The sequence below is a fragment of the Heterodontus francisci genome, chromosome 20, assembly GCF_036365525.1.
Source record: "Heterodontus francisci isolate sHetFra1 chromosome 20, sHetFra1.hap1, whole genome shotgun sequence".
NCBI lineage: Eukaryota > Metazoa > Chordata > Chondrichthyes > Heterodontiformes > Heterodontidae > Heterodontus > Heterodontus francisci.
Genome location: NC_090390.1, coordinates 73,311,992 through 73,333,906, shown reverse-complemented (window position 1 = coordinate 73,333,906; position 21,915 = coordinate 73,311,992). Strand labels below are relative to the sequence as shown.

The window sequence follows — 21,915 nt, the reverse complement described above, 5'->3', positions numbered from 1 at the left end:
GACTCAAAGATGTAAATGACTACATTGCACCTGCCCTTAATTCCACAATGTTACTGCAGCAGAACAGGGAACCATGTTATCTTTAATTGCGGGGGGGGAAAAAAAAAAAAATTAACTGAGAAAAATACTGCCTTACCAGAGTAATTGTTCCCGTCACCATACCATTAAACACCGCTTTGGCTCGAACATACTCTCCGTCTGTCGCCTTCACAGCAAGCAGATTTGCACATTGTAAACTTTTCCCCCACAAGCATCAGCATCATCACGACAAACAAGAGAAGAAAAAAAAAATTAGAAGCATGTCAAAATTAATACAACACTTCATCTTCGAATTATTTTTCAGTTCCAATTTTTTTTTTATTAAACTATGCCCACTCTCATGGCAATATTTAAAACATTTAGAAGTTTATTCTAAAGTTGACAAGACTGGAACTGTAGAATTCTATATAGGAACATAGGAAGATAGAAACAGGAGTAGGCCATTCAGCCCCTCAAGCCTGTCCCACCATTCAACGAGTTCATGGCTGATCTGCAGCCTAACTCCATATACCTCCTTTGGCCCATACCCCATATCGTTTGACTTACTCTTATAGTTTTCAATCCTTTCCCTAATCAGATAACCATTCATTTCTTTCTCAAGGAAATTAACTCAACATAAAACCTACAATTAAAGTATAAAATGGATGCAACATAAATGCAATTTTAGAATATGCTTACATTCCCAAGTTAGTGCAAAGCAGAAATCAGTTATAGCATTGATACAAAGTATAAATCAAATTGCAAAGCCCCAAGGATTGGACTTAATTCTCTTGGCTAAAGATTAAACACAACCGTAAGGACTTTGCAGAACTCACTACTGACTGGTGGGCTCTACTCAGATCACGGAATCTGCTCAGGCATCACTGAAGAATATGTGAACATAGAGACAGATGTGCCCGCTACACTTATATCAGCAGCATTTGTGAGGCAAACTGATGCCACAAGTAGCAATACTTCTCAAAGCAGAGTGTTTGGTCCAGTGACACCCCAAGACACTAATGTTGGTCTCTACATTGACAGACCCTTATGAATCCTTTGATATCTCTGAAAACTCTTTGCCCATCCTCCCCTTCAGCAAGGGAAACCAGAAGTGCTGAGTAGATAATCCATCTTGGCCTCTTCCTGAGGTCCCCAGCATCACAGATGCCAGTCTTCAGCCAATTCAATCACTCCATGTGATAAAGAAATGGCAGATGGCACTGGATACTGCAAAGTCTATGGGCCCTGACAACAATCTGGCAATAGTACTTGTGCACCAGAACTGGCCACACCCCTAGCCAAGCTGCTCAAGTACAACTACAACAAGGGCATCTACTTGATAATGTGGAAAATTGCCCAGGTATGTCCTATCCACAAAAACAAGGGCAAAGTGAACCCGGCCAATTACCACCCCATCAGTCTACTCTCGATCAGCAAAGTGATGGAACGTGTCATTAACAGTGCTATCAAGTGGCACTTAATCGGCAATAGCCTGCTCCAATGCTCAGTTTGGGTTCTGCTAGGGCCACATTACATCATTGGTCCAAACGTAGACAAAAGAGCTGAACTCAAGAGGTGAGGTGAGAGTGACTGCCCTGGACATCAAGGCAGCATTTGACCAAGTGTGGCATCAAGGAGCCAGAGCAAAACTGGAGTCATGGGAATCGGGGGGGGAGGGGGGGGGGAAAAGAGAAAAGAGAACTCTCAGCTGGTTGGAGTCCTAACTCAAAAGGAAGACGGTTGTGGCTGTTGGAGGTCAATCATCTCAGTCCCAGGACATCACTGCAGGAGTTCCTCAGGGTAGTGTCCTAGGCCCAACCATCTTCAGCTGCTTCATCAATGACCTTCCTTCAATCATAAGGTCAGAAGCGGGGATGTTCGCTGATGATTGCACAATGTTCAGCACCATTCGCGCCTCCTCAGATACTGAAGCAGTCCGTGTCCATATGCTGCAAGACCTGTACAACATCCAGGCTTGGGCTGATAAGTGGCAAGTAACATTCGTGCCGTACAAGTGCCAGGCAATGGCCATCTCCAAAAGAAAGAATCCAACTATCTCTCCTTGACATTCAATGGCATTACAATCGCTGAATCCCCCACTATCAACATCCTAGGGGTTACCATTAACCAGAAACTGAACTGGACCAGCCATATAAAATACTGTGGGTGTAAGAGCAGATCAAAGGCTAGGAATCCTGCGGCGAGTAACTCACCTCCTGACTCCCCAAAGCCTGTCCACAATCTACATGGCACAAATCAGGAGTGTGATGGAATATTCTACACTTGCCTGGATGGGTGCAGCTCCAACAATGCTCAAGAAGCTCGACAACATCCAGGACAAAGCAGCCCACTTGGTTGGCACCCCATCCACCACCTTCAACATTCTCTCCTTCCACCACCAACATAGTGGCAGCAGTGTGTACCATCTACAAGATGCACTGCAGAAACACACCAAGGCTCCTTCAACAGCACCTTCCAAACCCACGACTTCTAGCCTAGAAGTACAAGGGTAGCAGATGCATGGGAACACCATGGCAAGTTTCACTCCAAGCCACACACCATCCTGCCTTAGAACACCCTACTTAAACAGCACTGTGGGTGTACCTATACCACATGGACTGCAGCAGTTCAAGGCGGTAGCTCACCACCACCTTCTCATGGGCAATTAAGAATGGGCACTAAATGCTGGCCTAGTCAGCGAAGCCCACATCCTGTGAAAAAATAAAACTAAGTACACTGCGATTGTTAGGGGAGATAGAAGTCAGTAGCGGTGCACGGATGACAGGATCACAGTAAAAATGAAACACCCTTATGAATATGTAGCCAACCAATACTAGACACTGTAATGGATCTAGGGTGATTCCGTTCACAGGGGTTTACCCAGATAGACACGCTGGATCCAGCGGGTAAGTGGAAAGACAATGAACTCTTGGATCGACTGAACAGTCCTTGCCTGGGTGGAGTTGCTAGTTTCCCAAAACTGTGGGCAGACAGATTTCCCGAGCTAACTTCAAACTGTTAAATATTACAATGAGGCCTGGAACCTCATTATAATATTTAAAATGCCAACCCTCGCCCTTGGAATAATTTGGCCGCCCACACCACCGCCACCTTGTTGCCTCCATTAAAACAGGAAGTGGGGAGATTGGAGGCAGGTTAGTGTCAGGATTCTGAGTTTTAAAAACTGTAACCTGACCCAAACCCACCCATTTTCTGTGCTGCTCAGTAATACTTCTTGGCGTACCATTGTTATGTGAAGTCTAGATCTGACTGTTCGCTATTTTCTCCCAGTAGGAAGCAGTACTATTTTTCATGATTGTAATTAACAAGTCTTAAGACCTTAATAAATGTCAACCTTTTTTCTGAATTTGCATATGTGTATGCACATCATACATTACAAAAAGTCCTGAACATCTTTAATGATGTTGTTAATTCCAGAGGAAACTAGAACAACTGAGAACTGATCACTATGAGTTAAGTGGCCATATTTGATATTACCTGACAATTTACTGGGGTCTATGACAAAGGATAAATATTGTAACAGTTGTGCATATTTTACATAGCTGGCAAATGTTCCTCATCAAGAAAGATTAGGATTTAATTCCAGAGATTTATGGGAGTGTAAGATTTTTCAGTCCGAGTTCAACTCTGGTATCGCTCAGAGCTACAGTAATCTTTCCAAATCCATTTGCATTAATCATAAAGGCCTATGTTTTGTGCTGGGTGTATAAAGTTATCAACCACAGAACAGTGCAACAAAAATAATGAAAAACTGGGTAATAGCACCTGCTGCTATTGCGATCAATGCACTCTGAATTTTATTGCTGGCTTCCAAACAATTAATGGCAATTCTGAAAAAGGTTAACATTTAGATTTGAACCAACACAGTAAAACTGCTTCAGCTCCACTCAACCATCTGCTTCACCATGGTTAAAAATGTACCTTCTGACAGCCAGAGTTACCACATCCAACAGATTAATATCGGTATTGATTTTACTGCGAGCTGCTCAAGACCCGTGTTTTAGGAAGCAGTGGCACAAGTTCCCACTAACACGAATATAAAAAAAAGAGCTTGGTGGCGATAGTAAAGCCAAATGGGAATGGTAATAACAGTTTCCATACAGAATTTACACCAAGCATGAAAATCATGTACAAAGGGGTCATTAGTTCTCTGCCAAATGGTCAGTGGAATAAATTGCTGTTTCTCCCAACTATTCCTATGATACATTTTTAAAAAATGTAGATGTGGTTTAGGCCACGGATTGTTTCAACACACAAGCACAAACTGTAATGGTTCAAGGAAGGATGTGCCATAAATGCTGGCCTCTCTGATGACACCCATATCCCAGAAATGAATTAAAAAAGTCAATTAATGCTACTTATGTTTTTATTCAATGTGATATAGTGCCTTTGTGTTCCTGAGTGTAGTTTGTCAATCCTACAAGGTTGTGTGCGGTGTAATGTTCACAGTGTTTATGTCACTGAGATTGTGCCTACAATACTACTTTAGCAGAGCTGATGGCAAACATCAAAAAAAAAGGTAGGCAGGAATATCTGGAGTCAGACAGGAAGGTGAACACTGACAAAAACAAACTATTATTCGAGTTTGAAAAAAAAAGGTGGTGAAGATGATGCAATTTCTGGCATACATTCCCCTGTAGCAGCATCCCACTAATTCCACAAGATTCTGTTTTGTGGAGTGGCCCATTGCGAGGTACCTTATCAAATATTTTCTGAAAATCCAGAAAGACAATGTTTACAAGGCTATTGCCAACCACTGACATAGTAAGTTCTTCAAAAAATTCAAATTAAGAGAAAACTTTCTCCAGAAGGCATGTTGGGTCCTTCTATTTTCCTTTTTTTTAAAAAATATAAAGTACAAGTGGGTAGTAGCAAGAACAATATCAAAGTGAAGGACATGTTGCTCCATTCCCATCAATGTGTGGCCTCCCGCAAAGCGGACAGGGAAATAAGTGTCCAAGGCTGCTGCCATAAATAGGCGACAGCCTCATTAATGTTTGCAAATTCAGAGCCTATGATGTACATCGGATCCCAATACAATGTCAAACTTCAACACTCCGCTCTCCGGGTTATACACATAAAAGGACCGCTGGAGGAAGCACACGAAACTGCCACAGGCGAGTGTTTTTAAGAATTCTGTAGGGCCAAGAGCACAAATGCTGTTCTTGAACCTCCACAAAAAGCTTTTCGCCCACTGCTGGGCTTTCCCCCCTCTCTCCACCCACCTCTTTACCCCCCCCCCCCACCCCGCAAAAATTGCAACATCTGATTTGGTTCAAGAGAGGAGCAGGTGGATTCCGTGTGCTCTCAGACAGTTTGCTGCCCATCAGTGGTCATTTACCAGTGACAGTTCATCAATATCAGTTCACTGAGGCCAGGCCATTAAAGTTGCTCTAATGATGATAAATAACAGAATCTTATTTCACTTCCCTGTGAAGTGCAATGACATGGAGATATCAGTGATAAGAAAAGTAAAATTCAGTTACATTGCTATTCAATCAGAATATGAAATTCTGTATGTCAGACTACCTGGCAGCGATTAAAGTTAAGCTTCGTGACAGCTGGCCAAATGTTAGAACTTATGGGCAGGACTTAGTAAGAACACCCTTGAATGCTGCGGTCAGATATCTTTGCAGCGAGTCTATCAAAGAACTTTCCACATTCGCCTAACCACTAATTTACCTCCAGGTTTTTTCGCACCCAATAAGCGTTCAAGGTTCGCTTTCCAGCTTTAAAGCTGTGTCACAACATAGTACTCTTTCCTCTTGCACATATATTGCAAAAGATCCATGAATACTATTGAGAATCAGTGGGGGGGGGGGGGGGGGGGGGGGTGAGAAATTGCATGCAGGGGATGTCAGGGGAAACCGATACCAAGATCCCCGTGTCGCCTCTTGTCCAGCGAGAGAGCGAGCTGCTTTCTTGCTGGATCTCAGTTACTTACCGCCTTCTGAGGCACAATTCACAAACTTCCAGAGTTACACAAGCAGTCATGTGATGCAACCACCTCTTTGTCTGAAATAGAAGCTTCCGGAAAAAGGCTCTTCTCTCAAGTTGTTCAAACATACTTGTTAGGGGGCTTTGGCTCTTTTAAAGTCAATGGCTTTGGACAACCGTGTTGACAAAACCATTTTAGGTGATTTAATCAGAGGGCACCCCTATTGTTCTGGCTTGCTTGAATCAGTCATGCTGTCTCCCATCTGATACTTTGGCTTTACATGTGCAAATTGTGCGTGGCCATTTTGGCTGCTCTGTTCTGTTTTTTTTTAAAAAGTTATTTGTAACAATTTCAGTAGAAGTCTCAGGCAAAGTTCCACACAATGAAATGAATATTTTCCATTTGGCATGTGGGGTTTCCGTTATAGTAGTAAATTGATTTTTAGTATACCAAAAAGCCTCTTCTCTCAATACATTTACTTGTCCTTTGTCTTGAGTGAATTCACTTGCTGTCACTCCAATATGACTCAGATTCAGGCACCCAGAAGGAAACTGTGGAGGTGGCATTGGGTATATGGGAAAGAGAAACTCTGAGAAATGGTAGAATGTGAACAGTTCACCCTATATTTTAACTGCATCCCTGTAGGATATACCAATGTTTTATTACCCTTCTTCTGGTGGAAGTGGCATAGCTGTACTGTGAGATCAGAAATGTGTGCAACAGGAAGGATCAAAAGGCACCCAGAGGCATGAATATCAGAGTGCAATGAGAAATCAGAGGCAGAAATACCAGTAGATGGGATAAGAGGACTTAGCATCAGGAAGGAGAAATATGTTGGTAGGAATTTTACATTCTCCATTAATTCCCTCAAGGACCATCTTATAGTTCATGCTTTCTCCCAACTATTTTCACATTAAATAGTAAGCTTCCATATGCAAACTTTCTCAATCAAAATGTAAACCTTTCACAAATGGCATACTGGAAAACCATGCCATGAGTGTAACAATTATCCCTCAATCATAGTATGTTGCACTGAAGACAACATGGAATGCTCACCATGTTCTCCTAATTATTCCAAAAAGGCAGCAAGTATCACATCAAACCATTATATTTAGGCTAGATTAGTTGAATTTGTTAAGAAGCACAAATGAACACAGATTTTTGCTTGAATCTCTTCTAAGTCCACAATAGCTTTTTTGGGCAACCTCTGCCCAAGACTCTGATGAACATTGTATGGGCGATGACACCATGGAGCATTTCCTTTCCAATTTACATGATACAAGGAGTGTGAAGCAGGTAACTTGTGGACCATGTGTTATATTAGGTGCCCTTTCTTGGACACAGGCAGACCCTTCATTGTCAGTTGTCCGCTTACCTTTGAAATCACATTTTGCGCTGCTGTCACATATCAGTCACTAGTTTTAAAACAACGAACAAGTTAAATTTCCCCTGGGACAAAGCCCCCTTGATGATTCAGGTATTTGAAATGTAATAAGTTCATCTGTAAGCTTGTAATCTTTTAACCCTTAACACCAATTGAAGCCTAATGGGCAGTAGCTAGAGTTTACATTGCATCTGAGAAGTCCAACAATTTGATAAGTACCAGGGGCAAGCTTCTGCATCCCTGTTAATTGACAAATTAAAGAATTTGCCTGCAGTCTCACAGCAAGCTAGGTTGCAGTCCCTATTTTAAAAATTTAATAAAAAAAGGACAGTTTCCATTTTAACTCTAGTTTATTTATTTATTTAGAGAAACAGGCCCTTCGGCCCACCGAGTCTGTGCCGACCAACAACCACCCATTTATACTAACCCTACAGTAATCCCATATCTTGCAGGTTGATCAGTAAATTGGCCATTGTAAGTTGCCCCTCATGTAGGTAGGTGGTAGGAGAATTGAGGGAAGGCAGGGATGTGGTAGGAATATGGGATTAATGTAGGATAAGTATAATTGATGGTCAGCACAGACTCGGTGGGCCGAAGGACCTGTTTCAGTGCTGTATCTCTGACTCTATTCCCTACCACCTACCTACACAAGAGGCAATTTACAACAGCCAATTTACCGATCACCTGCAAGTCTTTGGCAGTGGGAGGAAACCAGAGCACCTGGCGAAAACCCACGCGGTCACAAGGAGAACTTGCAAACTCCGCACAGGCAGTACACAGAATCGAACCTGGGTCCCTGGAGCTAAGAGGATGCGGTGCTAACCACTGCGCCGCCCTCATTTTAAAACAGTTTGATTCATGGAATACAAGCTATATTTATACAATCCCTCCTCGTAATTTAGCAGCATTCTAAGCTCTGGCATCATTCTGGTATCTGGTGGACAGCATGCATGTACTCATTCCACAGTGGAAGTGAGTTACCCGCCATAGTGGTAAACTTTCTTCCATAGGCATCCAGGGCATGACTAATCTTGTTGCATCTAGGGCTGTGATTAGCACTCTCAGATCACCAACAGTAAACAAAATGAAGCCAGTGAACCAATTTTCCATGGTCATTATGAAGTGAATGCAGAGTGTACAACACCAGGATCTTGCCTCATTTCAGGCACAATTCAATTTCTTGACCATGATGTCTCATCTCCAAAAAACTTCACTTCTGAACTTTAAAAACATTAAGTCGTATAATAGGACAAGTTATGTATTTGAGAATTTTTTTGATTCATTCATGGGATGTGGGCATTGCTGGCTAGGCCAGCATTTATTGCCCATCCCCAATTGCCCTCGAGAAGGTGGTAGTGAGCTGCCTTCTTGAACTGCTGCAGTCCATGTGGGGTAGGTACACCCACAGTGTGGTTAGGAAGGGGATTCCAAGAGTTTGACCCAGCCACAGTGAAGGAACAGCAATATAGTTCCAAGTCAGAATGGTGAGTGACTTGGAGGGGAACTTGCAGGTGGTTGTGTGCCCATGCATTTGCTGCCCTTGTCCTTCCAGTTGGTAGAAGTTGCGGGTTTGAAAAAAGGTGCTAAGGAGACTTGGTGCAGTGCATCTTGTAGATGTTACACACTGCTGCCACTGTGTCGGTAGCAGAGGGAGTGAATGTTGGTGGATGGGGTGCCAATCAAGTGGACTGCTTTGTCCTGGATGGTGTCGAGCTTCTTGTGTTGTTGGAGCTGCACCCATCCAGGCAAGTGGAGTATTCCATCACACTCCTGACTTGTGCCTTGCAGATGGTGGACAAGCTTTGGGGAGTCAGATGGTGAGTTACTCGCCGCAGGATTCCTCACCTCTGATCTGTTCTTGTAGCCATGGTATTTATATGGCTACTCCAGTCCAGTTTCTGGTCAATTGTAGCCCCTAGGATGTTGATAGTGAGGGATTCAGCAATGGTAATGCCATTGAATGTCAAGGGAAGATGGTTAGATTCTCTTGTTGGAATGGTCATTGCATGCGCGAACGTTACTTGCCACTTATCAGCCCAAGCCTGGATATTGTCCAGGTCTTGCTGCATTTCTACACGGACTGCTTCAGTATCTCAGGAGTCAAAAATGGTGAACATTGTGCAATCATCAGTGAGCATCCCCACTTCCGACCTTATGACTGAAGGAAGGTCATTGATGAAGCAGCTGAAGATGGTTGGGCCTAGGACACTACCCTGAGGAACTCCTGCAGTGATGTCCTGGAGCTCAGATGATGGACCTCCAACAACTACAACCATCTCCCTTTGCACTAGGTATGACTCCAATCAGCAGAGAGTTTTCCCCCTGATTCCTATTGACTTCAGTTTTCCTAGGGTTCCTTGACGCCATACTCAGTCAAATGCTGCCTTGACGTCAAGGGCAGTCACTCACCTCAGCTCTTGAGTTCAGCTATTATGGCCATGTTTGAACCAAGGCTGTAATGAGGTCAGGAGCTGCGTGGCCCTGGCAGTACCCAAACTGAGTGGGTTATTGCGAAGCACATGCTGCCTGATGGCACTGATGACACCTTCAATCGCTTTACTGATGATTGAGAGTAGGCTCATGGGGTGGTAATTGGCCAGCTTGGACTTGTCCTGCTTTTTAATGTACAGGACAAACCTGGGCAACTTTAGACATTGCCGGGTAGATGCCAATGTTGTAGCTGTACTGGAACAGCTTGGCTAGGGGCGCGGCCAGTTCTGGAGCAAAGGTCTTCAGTACTATTGCCGGAATATTGTCAGGGCCCATAGCCTTTGCAGTATCCAGTGCCTTCAGTCGTTTCTTGATATCACGCGGAGTGAATCGAATTGGCTGAAGTCTGGGATCTGTGATTGCTGGGGACTTCAGAAGGCTGAGATGGATCAACTTGGCACTTCTGGCTGAAGATTGTTGCAAATGCTTCAGCCTTATCTTTTGCACTGATGTGCTGGGCTCCCCAATCATTGAGGATGGGGATATTTTTGGAGCCACCTCCTCCAGTTAGTTGTTTAATTGTCCGCCACCATTCACGGCTGGATGTGGCAGAACTGCAGAGCTTAGATCTGATCTAAAAGCAAAATACTGCAGATGCTGGAAATCTGAAACAAAAACAAGAAATGCTGGATTCACTCAGCAGGTCTGGCAGCATCTGTGGAAAGAGAAGCAGAGTTAACGTTTCGGGTCAGCGACCCTTCTTCGGAACTGACAAATATTAGAAAAGTCACATATTATAAACAAGTGAGGTGGGGGTTGATCTGTTGGTTATGGGATCGCTTAGCACCATCCATCACATGCTGCTTACGCAGTTTGGCACGCAGATAGTCCTGTGTTGTAGCTTCACCAGGTTGACACCTCATTGAGGTATGCCTGGTGCTGCACCTGGCATGCCCTCCTGCACTCTTTGAACTAAGATTGGTCTCCTGGCTCGATGGTAATGGTAGAGTGAGGAAATATGCCAGGCCAAGAGGTTACAGATTGTGGTAGAGTACAATTCTGGTGCTGCTGCTGATCGGCCAGTTTCTCATGGATGCCCAGTTTTGCATTGCTAGATCTGTTCAAAATCTATCCCATTTAGTGTGATGGTAGTGCCACACAACACTATAATAGAAGATACTAAATATGATCTGTAACAAAGTTAAAGAAGCCAACCAAACTAACTGATATAGGTGTATCAACATAATCTTTTTAAATAATTTATTACCATCTGGCCTGGAACTGCAGTATCACATGGATTTCCCAGCTTAAATACCAGCCTCTGTTCTCCAGAAAAAGGAAACATGATCGAACATCGAGCAACAAATGTTCTTGTATTTTACTGTGTTACAATCTAGTCGGGAAACCAGTTACTATTTTCAATACAAAACAAATTCCACAATTTTTAGACAGAGGGCATGGTCAGCATTTTAGAAAGACATTGGCACAGGGTTGTGTTAGACTCTGGGGAAGAAGCATAGAGTTGCACTGTGCAAGCATATTCTGCATCCCAAGTCTTTGCCAGTCTTCACCCAATTCCCTAATTTTCTCTACCTGCTTGAATCTCTGCCTGTCTCATCACCGCCCATAGAAAAAGTTAGTAGTTCATATCACAATTCACAAGTGCTTCATTCACCAACACTTTAAATACATTCCTGTTCAAAGCTAGCATTGAAGGTGCTAGCGAGTAAAACCCATGACAAATATTGATAGTCACAGACTTGCAACTTATTCTTTCCAGGAGGTACAAGAGAGAATAGATACATCATACAACAGACCGCACTATCCCATTATCTTTAACGCACTAGGCGGAGTCAGTACTTGTATTGTCATTTGCAGATAGATCCTACATCTGACAGACAGTCTGTCATTTCAAAGCATTGCCAAACTCAAATAGGTGAGCCCAGCCTAATATGTGCAAATTAGCTGAAGGCAACTTTCCCGCCTAGCTCAAATGCAAACTTCTGCTGCTGTTGATTTAAAATTGGATGCAGGAAGTGGAACCACAACATGCATCATATAATGCATTTAACACAGTAATATGCACTACATATTTCAAAAACAGATACGGAGTTGCAATGTTCCCTTTAATTTCCCTTTGTTTTGCACAGCCCAGTTAAGATAATCATGCAGCTCTGCACGTACACATCTTAAAAAGGGATCATTTCTTCTGCGCGGCCTGTTTGTCCCCTGCATGGCAAGTTCTGGACTGTTGTGCGGCTGCGCACTCACGCAGCTTAGAGAGAATGTTGCTGATTAGTAACGGGAAAAGAATTGAGGTAATGAAATGCATGTAGAGAGGGAATAGAGTCATTTGTGGCACAGAAGGGGGCCATTCAGCTCCTCGAGCCCATAACAGCTATCCGCAGAGCAATCCAGTCAGTCCCACTCCCCCATTCGATCCCCATAGCCCTGCAAGTTTATTTCCTTCAAGCGCCCATTCAATTTCCTTTTGAAATCATTGATTGTCTCTGCTTCCACCACCCTCGTGGGCACAGAGTTCCAGGTCATTACCACTTGCTGCTCTTCCTCACATTCCCCCTGCATCTCTTACCTAAAACCTTCAATCTTTGTCCTAGTACCAGTTAATGGCAACTGTTTTTCGTTGTTTAAGTCAGCCAAGTCTGTCATAACCTTGTCTTTGGCCTCCTTGTCTCGAGAGACAATAGGTAAGCGCCTGGAGGTGGTCAGTGGTTTGTGAAGCAGCGCCTGGAGTGGCTATAAAGGCCAATTTTAGAGCGACAGGCTCTTCCACAGGTGCTGCAGATAAAATTGGTTAGCAGGGCTGTTACACAGTTGGCTCTCTCCTTGCACTTCTGTCTTTTTTCCTGCCAACTGCGAAGTCTCTTCGACTCGCCACGCTTTAGCCCCGCCTTTATGGTTGCCCGCCAGCTCTGGCAGTCGCTGGCAACTGACTCCCACGACTTGTGATCAATGTCACAGGACTTCATGTCGCGTTCGCAGACATCTTTAAAGCGGAGACATGGACGTCCGGTGGGTCTGGTACCAGTGACGAGCTTGCTGTACAATGTGTCCTTGGGGATCCTGCCATCTTCCATGTGGCTCACATGGCCAAGCCATCTCAAGCGCCGCTGGCTTAGTAGGGTGTATATGCTGGGGATGTTGGCTGCCTCGAGGACCTGTGTTGGAGATATGGTCCTGCCACCTGATGCCAAGGATTCTCCTGAGGCAGCGAAGATGGAATGAATTGAGACGTCTCTTGGCTGACATACGTTGGCCAGGCCTCGCTGCCATACAGCAAGGTACTGAGGGCACAGGCTTGATACACTCGGACTTTTGTGTTCCGTGTCAGTGCGCCATTTTCCCACACTCTCTTGGCCAGTCTGGACATAGCAGTGGAAGCCTTTCCCATGAGCTTGTTTAAATTGTGCATTGAGAGACTGGTTACTGGTGATAGTTGAGCCTAGGTAGGTGAACTCTTGAACCACTTCCAAAGTGTGGTTGCTGATATTGATGGATGGGGCATTTCTGACATCCTGTCCCATGATGTTGGTTTTCTTGAGGCTGATGGTTAGGCCAAATTCATTGCAGGCAGCCGCAAACCTGTCGATGAATTGCTGCAGACACTCTTGTGAGAGATGTTAATGCAGCAAAGAGGAGTTCCCTGATGAAGACTTTCCATACTTTGGTCTTCGCTTTTAGACAGGCAAGGTTGAACAACCTGCCCCCTGATCTTGTGTGGAGGAAAATTCCTTCTTTTGAAGAATTGAACGCATGAGAGAGCAGCAGGGAGAAGATCCCAAACAGTGTAGGTGCCAGAACATAGCCCTGTTTCACGCCACTCAGGATAGGAAAGGGGTCTGATGAGGTGCCGCTATGCTGAATTGTGCATTTCATATCGTCATGGAATGAGGTGATGATACTTAGTAGCTTTGGTGGGCATCCAATCTTTTCTAGTAGTCTGAAGAGACCACGCCTGCTGACGAGGTCAAAAGCTTGAGATCAATGAAAGCAATGTAGAGGGGCATCTGTTGTTCACGGCATTTCTCCTGTAGCTGGCAAAGGTAGAACAGCATGTCAATGGTGGATCTCTTTGCTCGAAAGCCACACTGCCTCAGGATAGACACGCTCAGCCAGCTTCTAGAGCCTATTTAAGGCAACACGAGCGAAGAAGTTCCCCACTATGCTGAGCAGGGAGATTCCACGGTAGTTGTTGGTCACCGCGGTCACCCTTGTTCTTAGAGGGTGATGATATTGGCATCGCGCATGTCCTATGGTACTGCACCCTCGTCCCAGCACAGGCAAAGCAGTTCGTGCAGTGCTGAGAGTATAGCAGGCTTGGCACTCTTGATTATTTCAGGGGTAATGCTGTCCTTCCCTGGGGCTTTTCCGCTGGCTAGAGAATCAATGGCATCAGAGTTCCGATTTTGTTGACTGCACATCCAGCTCATCGATGACTGGTAGAGGCTGGGCTGCATTGAGGACAGTCTGTGACAACATTCTCCCTGGAGTACAGTTCTAGGTAGTGTTCCACCCAGCAGTCCATTTGCTTGTGTTGGTCAGCGATTGTTCCCCTGCTTTAGATTTGAGGGGGGGCAATCTTCATGGTTGGCCCAAAATCTCTTAATGCCAATATACATTCCTCTGATATTTCCTGCGTCAGAAGCCAGCTGAATATGACTGCATAGGTTTTGCCAGTAGTCATTTGCGCAGCGCCTGGCTGTTTTGTGCCTGTCTTCTGGCAGCTTTAAGTGCTGCGGATGTTAACTCGTTAGGGGCTTCCTTGTGGTTCAGTAGTGTGATGCGCTTAGCGGCTATGACAGGTTCCAGCTTTTCAAAGTGAGATTGAAACCAGTCTGCATTCCGCTTCACACAATTGCCATAGGTGGTCATTGCTGAGTCACAGATGGAGTCTGATGTGGGCCCACTTGGTCCCTGCATCCCCTGTGGGAGTGTTTTGGAGGGCTTTTTCCAAGTGAATTTAGAAACTTACGTAACAGCTGTGGATGAGAAATTCTGCTCGTGTTGATGCGCGGGCGGCCCTTCTGCTTGGAGTGATGCAGCTTCTTTGGTTTGAGGCTAACCTTGCTGCACACCAGGGAGAGTGGTCGGTGTCACAGTCCGCACTGTGGAAGCTGCGTGTGATTTGAACGCTGTTTAAAGAGGCTCGCCTTGTGATGAGGTCCAGCTGGTGCCAACAACGTGATCTTGGGTGCATCCAAGAAACCTGGTGACAGGGTTTAGTGAGAAAAGAACGAGTTGGTGATGCAGAGGTTATGATAGGTACACAACTCAAGCAGTCTCTGCCCATTCTCATTCATCCTTCCAATGCCAAAGCGCCCAAGGCAGGAGGGCCATGGGTCATGGCCGGCCCCAACCCTGGCATTAAAGTCCCCCAGCAGGAACAGGTGTTCGGTATTGGGGATGCTACTAATGATATTATGGAGTTCCTCGTAGAACTGGTCTTTAGCTTCATGTTGGGAGCAGAGTGTTGGAGCATAGATGCTGAGTAGGTGTACTATACTAGAGGTGGTGAACAGTCGGATGGACAGTATGCATTCGATCCATTTGAGGGTGGCTCTATCATGCTGAGCAAAGAGTTTCTGATGGCAAAGCCCATTCCGTGCTGTCCTGGTTCTTCAGGATTCCTACCCTGCCAGAAGATGTAGTCTTGCTCTTAGAGATCCACTTGCAGGGAGGCATGTCTCCTGAAGTGCTGCAGTGTCCACATTGAGTCTACGGAGCTCGTTGTTGATGCTGGCAGTCTTCCTAGAATCGTTGATTTGTGCAAGGTCTTCCGACAGGCCGGGACATAGTTCTGACGTTCCAGCTTGCAAAACGAAGGGCTGGTACCTTCTTTCCTTTTTTGTTCGTGCTGTTTGGTGCGGTGTTACAGTCCACTTTTCGGGCAATGACCCTGAGCTCCAAGCACCCATTGAAGCAGGTGGGCTGTGGCGGGACAGAACCTCACTGACCGGGAGCTGCCCGGTTTGAGGCGGGCGGTAGCTGTCCATTGAGATGCGATCACCTTTCCCACCGACAAAGGCAACCCGTGGTGCCCAATCTCTACGCCAATTGAGCTGGACTTATAACCCGTAACTGCTGCCTTCCATGTTGATTTGGTCACTGTGAGGCGACTATGGAGTGACCTCTCCATGGCGCACGCCTGGGCGTATGTATGGAGGTTGCGAGTTGCCCAAGCGTCAAAACCCCCCTCTCGGCCTTCCTGGTGGGGTCCAAAGGAGTGCACAGCATGACATGTGGCACCAGTATGGCGGCAGGAACTGCCGGAAACATGCCAAAGGTGACACATGACCGCCTTCGGGGTTCTGCTCCGGATTTTCTGTTTGGGTTTACTCCCTTAGCCTTGGTCTCTCCAGCGATGCCCAAAAGGCAGTGGGGTTGTTGGGGCCGTTGAGGCCCCTACACAGGGGTAGGTGGATGCCGGTGGGGTGGGGGAGCGAGGAGGGTGAGGTGTAGGCAATAAAACATTGCATCAGCTCCAACCATTGTCCCTTTTACAATGGTGTACTACTGGGATCGGGATCCGGGAGCCGAGCCAGAGTTGTGGGAAAAAGTTTGTGTGGAAACAGCGCAGAATCAGCGAGTGAGCGGGAGCCACTTCCGGGACCATGTGGCCACTCTTCCTCCTGATCGCTGCCATGGACGGGCTCCCTGAACACAGCCAAGAGGCCTTCCTGTCCAGATGGCAGCGTCCAGGGTGGTGGTCACATAAGGCTGGGAGAGTACTTCACCGCAGAGAGAGGGTGAACGGCTCGCAATCCGGGAAGGGAATGCTGATGAAGACCCTGCCAGTGGTGACCAAGCTTGGCCATAATCTTGTACACCTTTATTAAATCTCTCCTCAATCTCCTTTGCTCCAGGGAGCACAACCCCAGCTTCTCCAAGCTAACCCTGTAACTAAAATCCTCCAACTTGGAGCCATTCTGGTAAATTTCCTCTGCACCCTCTCAAGGGCCCTCAAATCCTTCCAAGTGTGGTGACCAGAACTGGACACAAACCTCTAGTTGGGGCCTAACCAGAGCTTCATAATGGTTTATCATAACTTCCCCACTTTTGTACTCAATACCTCTATTCATGAAGCCAAGATCCCATATGCCTTGCTAACCACTATGTCCTGCCACCTTCAAAGATCAATACACATGTACCCCCATGTCCCTCTGTTCCTGCACACTTTAGAAATGTAACATGAAGTCTATATTGCATCACCCTACTCCTTCTGCCAAAATGCATCACCTCACACTTGTCTGTATTAAATTCCATCTGCCACCTATCTGCCCATTCTGCTAGTATATCTATGGCCTGTTGCAAATGGTTCGTATCATCCTCATTGTTTGCCACATCTTCAGATTTGGTATAATTGGTAAATTTTGAAATTTTACTCTATTCCAAGATCCAAGTTATTTATATACAACAAAAAAAGTGGTCCTACCACTGACCCCTGGGGAACACCACAGACTACCATCTCCAGTCTGAAAAACAATCATTTAATCACGATTTGCTGGTTTGTCTTAAGCCAATTTTTTTATCCATTAAACACTAAACTTCCTATTCAATGAGCCTCAATTTTGTTAACCAGCCTTTTATTTGGTACTTTATCAAATGCCTTCTTACAAGCCACATAGGCAACATCCACCGCATTCCATTCAGAATGCTTCTCTGATACTCCATCAAAAAATTCGATATTTGGGTAATTAAAGTCTCCCAATCTCACCATTCTATAGTTTGTGCACATTGGATTTCCCTGCAGATCTGCTCCTCTATATCACTCACTATTTGGAGACCTATAGAATACCTCTAGTACCAAGATCAGATCCTTTTTACTTCTTAACTCTCAGACATATGAATTCTGTTTTGTCCCCCTTCAAGGGCATCCCTTCTTTCCAATGTCTTCCCTAATCAGTACTGCCACCCCACCTTAAAGGCCTGCATGGGTCTGAAATTGAAACCCCACCCAGGCCTGACCCTACCACATCCAACCAGAATCCGATCCGGGCCCAAGTCCTTTGATTTTTTTCCCGCACCCAACCCGACTACTGTAATAAAGTTAATTATATCAAAATATACCTTGTCCAAATGTTGTGATCTTCCATTCCAGCAACAGGCTATTCCTGCAGAATCGTGCAGAAGTTCGCTCCCTGAACAAGGCAGCACTGTATCTGCGTCCAGCCTGAACTGAGCCCGAATGCTGGACCCGGAAGACAGACCTGACCCAAATCCAACACATGACGTAGGTTCTGGTCAGGTCGGTTAGCTATGCTTTACCCCACCTCCCTTTTTTCCTTCTCTCTTTTCTGAACACTTTGTTTCCTTGTATATTAAGCACCCAGTCTTCACCATTTTAAGCCATGTTTCCATTATTGCCAAATCATATTCCCATATGGCTATTTGTGCTTGTAGCTCACCAACCTTATTTACCACACTTTGTGCATTTATATACATGTATTGTAATCCTGTCTTTGCACTCCTCATAACCCTTTTCAGTCTGCTCTTATCGAATATGGAACTACTCCCTTCTCTAGTTCTGTTGAACACATGCACCTCTTTTCTAATTCTATGTTGGTGCCCATCCCCCTGCCAATTTACATTGCACATTTTTCAAAGTTGGGGAGAAGTTAAATGAAAAGGTAGCATTTGGCATTCCAGAATGTAAGGCCAACCTGGTTAGAAGGATCTGTCAATGAATTTGCCTTACTTTTTGAAATGTTAAGCCTCTCCCCAACTTTGAAATCCATTGAGCCATACAATCAAGAAAACCACAATTGATCTTTGGTTCATGCTCAGTTATCACATTTCAGTCAGGGTGGCAGTATGGTTGAGCCAATCCTTCAAAATTAGTAGGAGAAATAATCAGCTAGGACCTTCATTCCTCATCTCCATCCAGTTACCTCTGATGGAAAGTATGCATATGGATGCTGGGTGAAAAAAAAAGACTGGGCTAAAACATTCCCCAAAGTTCAGTCAGTTGCAGTCACTCATGATCTAGGATTATGCATATAAAAACCAGCCACCTGGGCAAGGTAGTGAGTAGCTACCGGTCAGTGCCCCTGGAACTGGATCCCTATCTGAGACACATTTTTGAAGAGATTAGTAAATTGGAGAAAAGAAAAAATACTTTTGAATACCTAGAATCCAAAGCCTAAAATGTCTAGAGTATTGAGAAGAGTAGTGAACCATTCCAATCAGCAAAAATGTACAACTTTGTAAAACTTACCGTGATCCATTTGTCCAATAAATAACCAATGAACGTCTTACAATGCTGTAAGGTCCAAACAAGGGCATGTTCATGTCCATGTATTTTACAGCGGTTTGGTTCAGCTCATTCAGTGTTCCAAATTTCCCACTGATATCACCCACTTCATATTGGTCAACTGTACCATTGCCTGGCTCAGGGGACAAAGATCCATTCACATTGAATGGGTTGTAACAGCCTTCAACACTCATGTCAGAACAGGCATCTATGTTAGAAGAACCAGCCTTGATGGGAAGAGTGTGGATGTTGTAAATTCCTGCTTCCCCATTCAGATCTGTTAAGTTAACCTGCACAATAGTATGGTCTAAATCAGAAAGTTGTTTGATTGCCACATTTCCATTTACTTTTTCAACACCCCTCCACGAGTCAACCTCCACTGAAGCTGGGCGAAGAAAGGTTACATTAGCACAAGCTAAGCTAGAGGTTACAAGATTTGCTTTATAAATGACAACTGACCGAGGAACAATGGACAGTGGCCCAGCAAGTGCTGAAGTACTGTCAGTAAAGAAGTACTTGGTGTCAACTGCACTGGTGTGGTTGGTGAGCTTTATTGTTTCATGTTTCTTAGCATAGTCTCCAACTTCACATCGGAAAGGGCTGTCTGGGCTACAGTCAGTGTTATACTGACTGCCAACATCTACTTTGAAAGGGTTAAAATGCCCCTTGGTACTTAAGCAAATATTTGAGTCAGAATCCAATTCAGAGCTGATTGGATATTTATGAATGTACCAAAGGTGATCAGCTGTTGTCGGAGCAGCCGAGTTGGCATAAGAAAGGTCCATAAAAATGGATAAGTCTGAATACGGATTGTTTTGCAGCTGTCGAAAAATGATTCTTCCTGCCACTGGGCTCTTAAATATGGCCACTGCTGTTATGACTTCCCCAGGGTATCCAATTGTAGCACACAGCCATCGTGATGCATCGGGGTGGTGGATAACTACAGAACGCCCAACAATGCTATTCCTCCCAAACAATGGGAGATTCCAGTCCTTAAAAGTGCTTTGAAACTTGTTCAACCCTTTTAAAAAGCCATGTCTTGCACTCAAGTCCCCTATTTCATACTGATCATGGGTTTCGTTTGTGTCTTGGGGATAGGAAGGGCTGGAAGCAACCTTTTTAAATGGATCCCAGTGCCCTCCTAGATTATCATTTCCACAAAGTTTATCTTCTGGAGTACGCTGCTGAGGCACTGGGAAATTGTGAACATGGTAGGAACTGGCCATCTGACGCAGATTCATCAGGGATACAGTGTAGTCTGTTGTATCAAATGGGGAAACTTGGCGAAACATGAAAGTGCCTTTGACAGCTTTCATATTTATGTAAGCCCAGACTTGCTTTGCCTCTATTTCCCGAACTTCAGTGCAAGACCACTCCGTGCCGTCGTACATGTACAGGAATTGTTTGGGGTTCCTGTCTGGTAAAGTGACTCCATCGCTGCGACTTTTTACAGGGTTTAAAGGGGTGCCCACTTTGAATATGCCGAGTAATGTCCAAGTGTTTGGCCCGTTGGTCTGTGCTGGGAGGGTACAGCTCTCTGCCCCTACTTGCAGGTAGAGAGACACGTTCAGTTCCATCTTGTTGTTAATTGCCATCAAATCCGTCAGTATCCTTGCTGAGCTTTCTTTATCATTCTGGCGGATGTAAACATCTCCGGCTATGGAAGAGAAAAATTTCCCCTGCCAGGTTTTAGTGTTCCCAACTTTCCTCACAGTGGCGCACGCTTTGCTTGCGTTTCGGCAGCCGTCAATGGTGACTGACAGATCGGAGAGGTCAGATTTGATCTGAAAAAGCATACTCTCCATCAGTGTCTTGTCCGTGCCGTTCGCCATGAATCCATAAATTTTCTCACCGATATTTGACTCGTTGCAGGGGTCCTCGGAATTACCGTACATGACGGGGAATTCATGTAAAGAAATGTTAAACTGGTCGCAATCCGCTGGCAAATTTATCAGGATCCACTGGGAAGAGGAATTAAACTCCACTGTACCCTGAATTCTTGCCATGTTTATATCAGCTATGTAGCGTTCGGAAAATACCGATCCTTTAAAGAAACAAAATACAATTATTTTCCGTCCTTACGCTGAGGCATACCAGCTTCCTTGACAAAAAAAAACACTATTTGCGTCAACTGTTAAAAAGTCTTAAACGAATCATCCCGGTACACTGTAGCACTCAAGTACTGTTTGGTTCCTGACAACTCAAAAGTATTAGAAAATCAAGTTGAAGTACTGTACAGAACAAAGATTACTTACCTAACACTGCAACAAGCAGCAAACTCCACATTAAAGCCATGATGGATGGTGCTCCCATGAACCACACAATGTATGCAGACTCCAGGCAACCAAATGCAAGACCTTTAGCTTTCACGAGTTTTATAACTCAGCTCATTCGAATAACTGCCTTGCGATTGGGTAGTTGAAATGTTGCTCAACCCACTTTGCTGACTGTGGCTGTCTTAACGTGGTTTTTAAAGATGGAACATTTTAAAGCTTGTTTTTGTTTTTTTAATTTAACATAACCTGTACAGTTTTTTGAAACACAAATTTTCTACACAATGTTAATTTATTTCAACCCAACGTTTTGGAATTTCCAGTGTGCCCGTTATTTCTGAACCGTTGTTAATTCTGTTGTTTGTTCTAGTTTAACAGTAACTGCAGTTGTGAATTAAGTCACTGGTGGCTCCGAACTTTTTGTGGGGCTGGCTTCCAAGTTATGCTGGACTGCAAGCTGCATGAATCATGTAACCAGACGGCAGATGTTCATGCAGAACATCACCCTGAACTGTGTTTCAGGGAAATATGCAAATAAATTTGGTGTTGCCACCCATTTACCAAATATTAGCATTGGGCC

General features: G+C 44.8%; 1 protein-coding gene across 2 annotated transcripts in view; it reads right to left on the bottom strand.

Annotated features, from left to right (window-relative positions):
* The window catches only part of cusr (Copper-only SOD repeat protein), a 196,554-nt gene extending 175,157 nt beyond the window's left edge, over positions 1–21,397 (bottom strand). For both annotated transcript variants that reach the window (XM_068053024.1, XM_068053025.1), the window contains exons 1-3: positions 21,318–21,397; positions 19,027–21,106; positions 137–236 (exon numbers count right to left, since the gene is read on the bottom strand). In XM_068053024.1, coding sequence (XP_067909125.1) covers positions 137–236; positions 19,027–21,106; positions 21,318–21,375 — 2,238 coding nt within the window. In that variant the 5' untranslated portion in view covers positions 21,376–21,397. The remainder of the gene's footprint in view (positions 1–136; positions 237–19,026; positions 21,107–21,317) is intronic.
* Between the last annotated feature and the right edge of the window lie 518 nt (positions 21,398–21,915).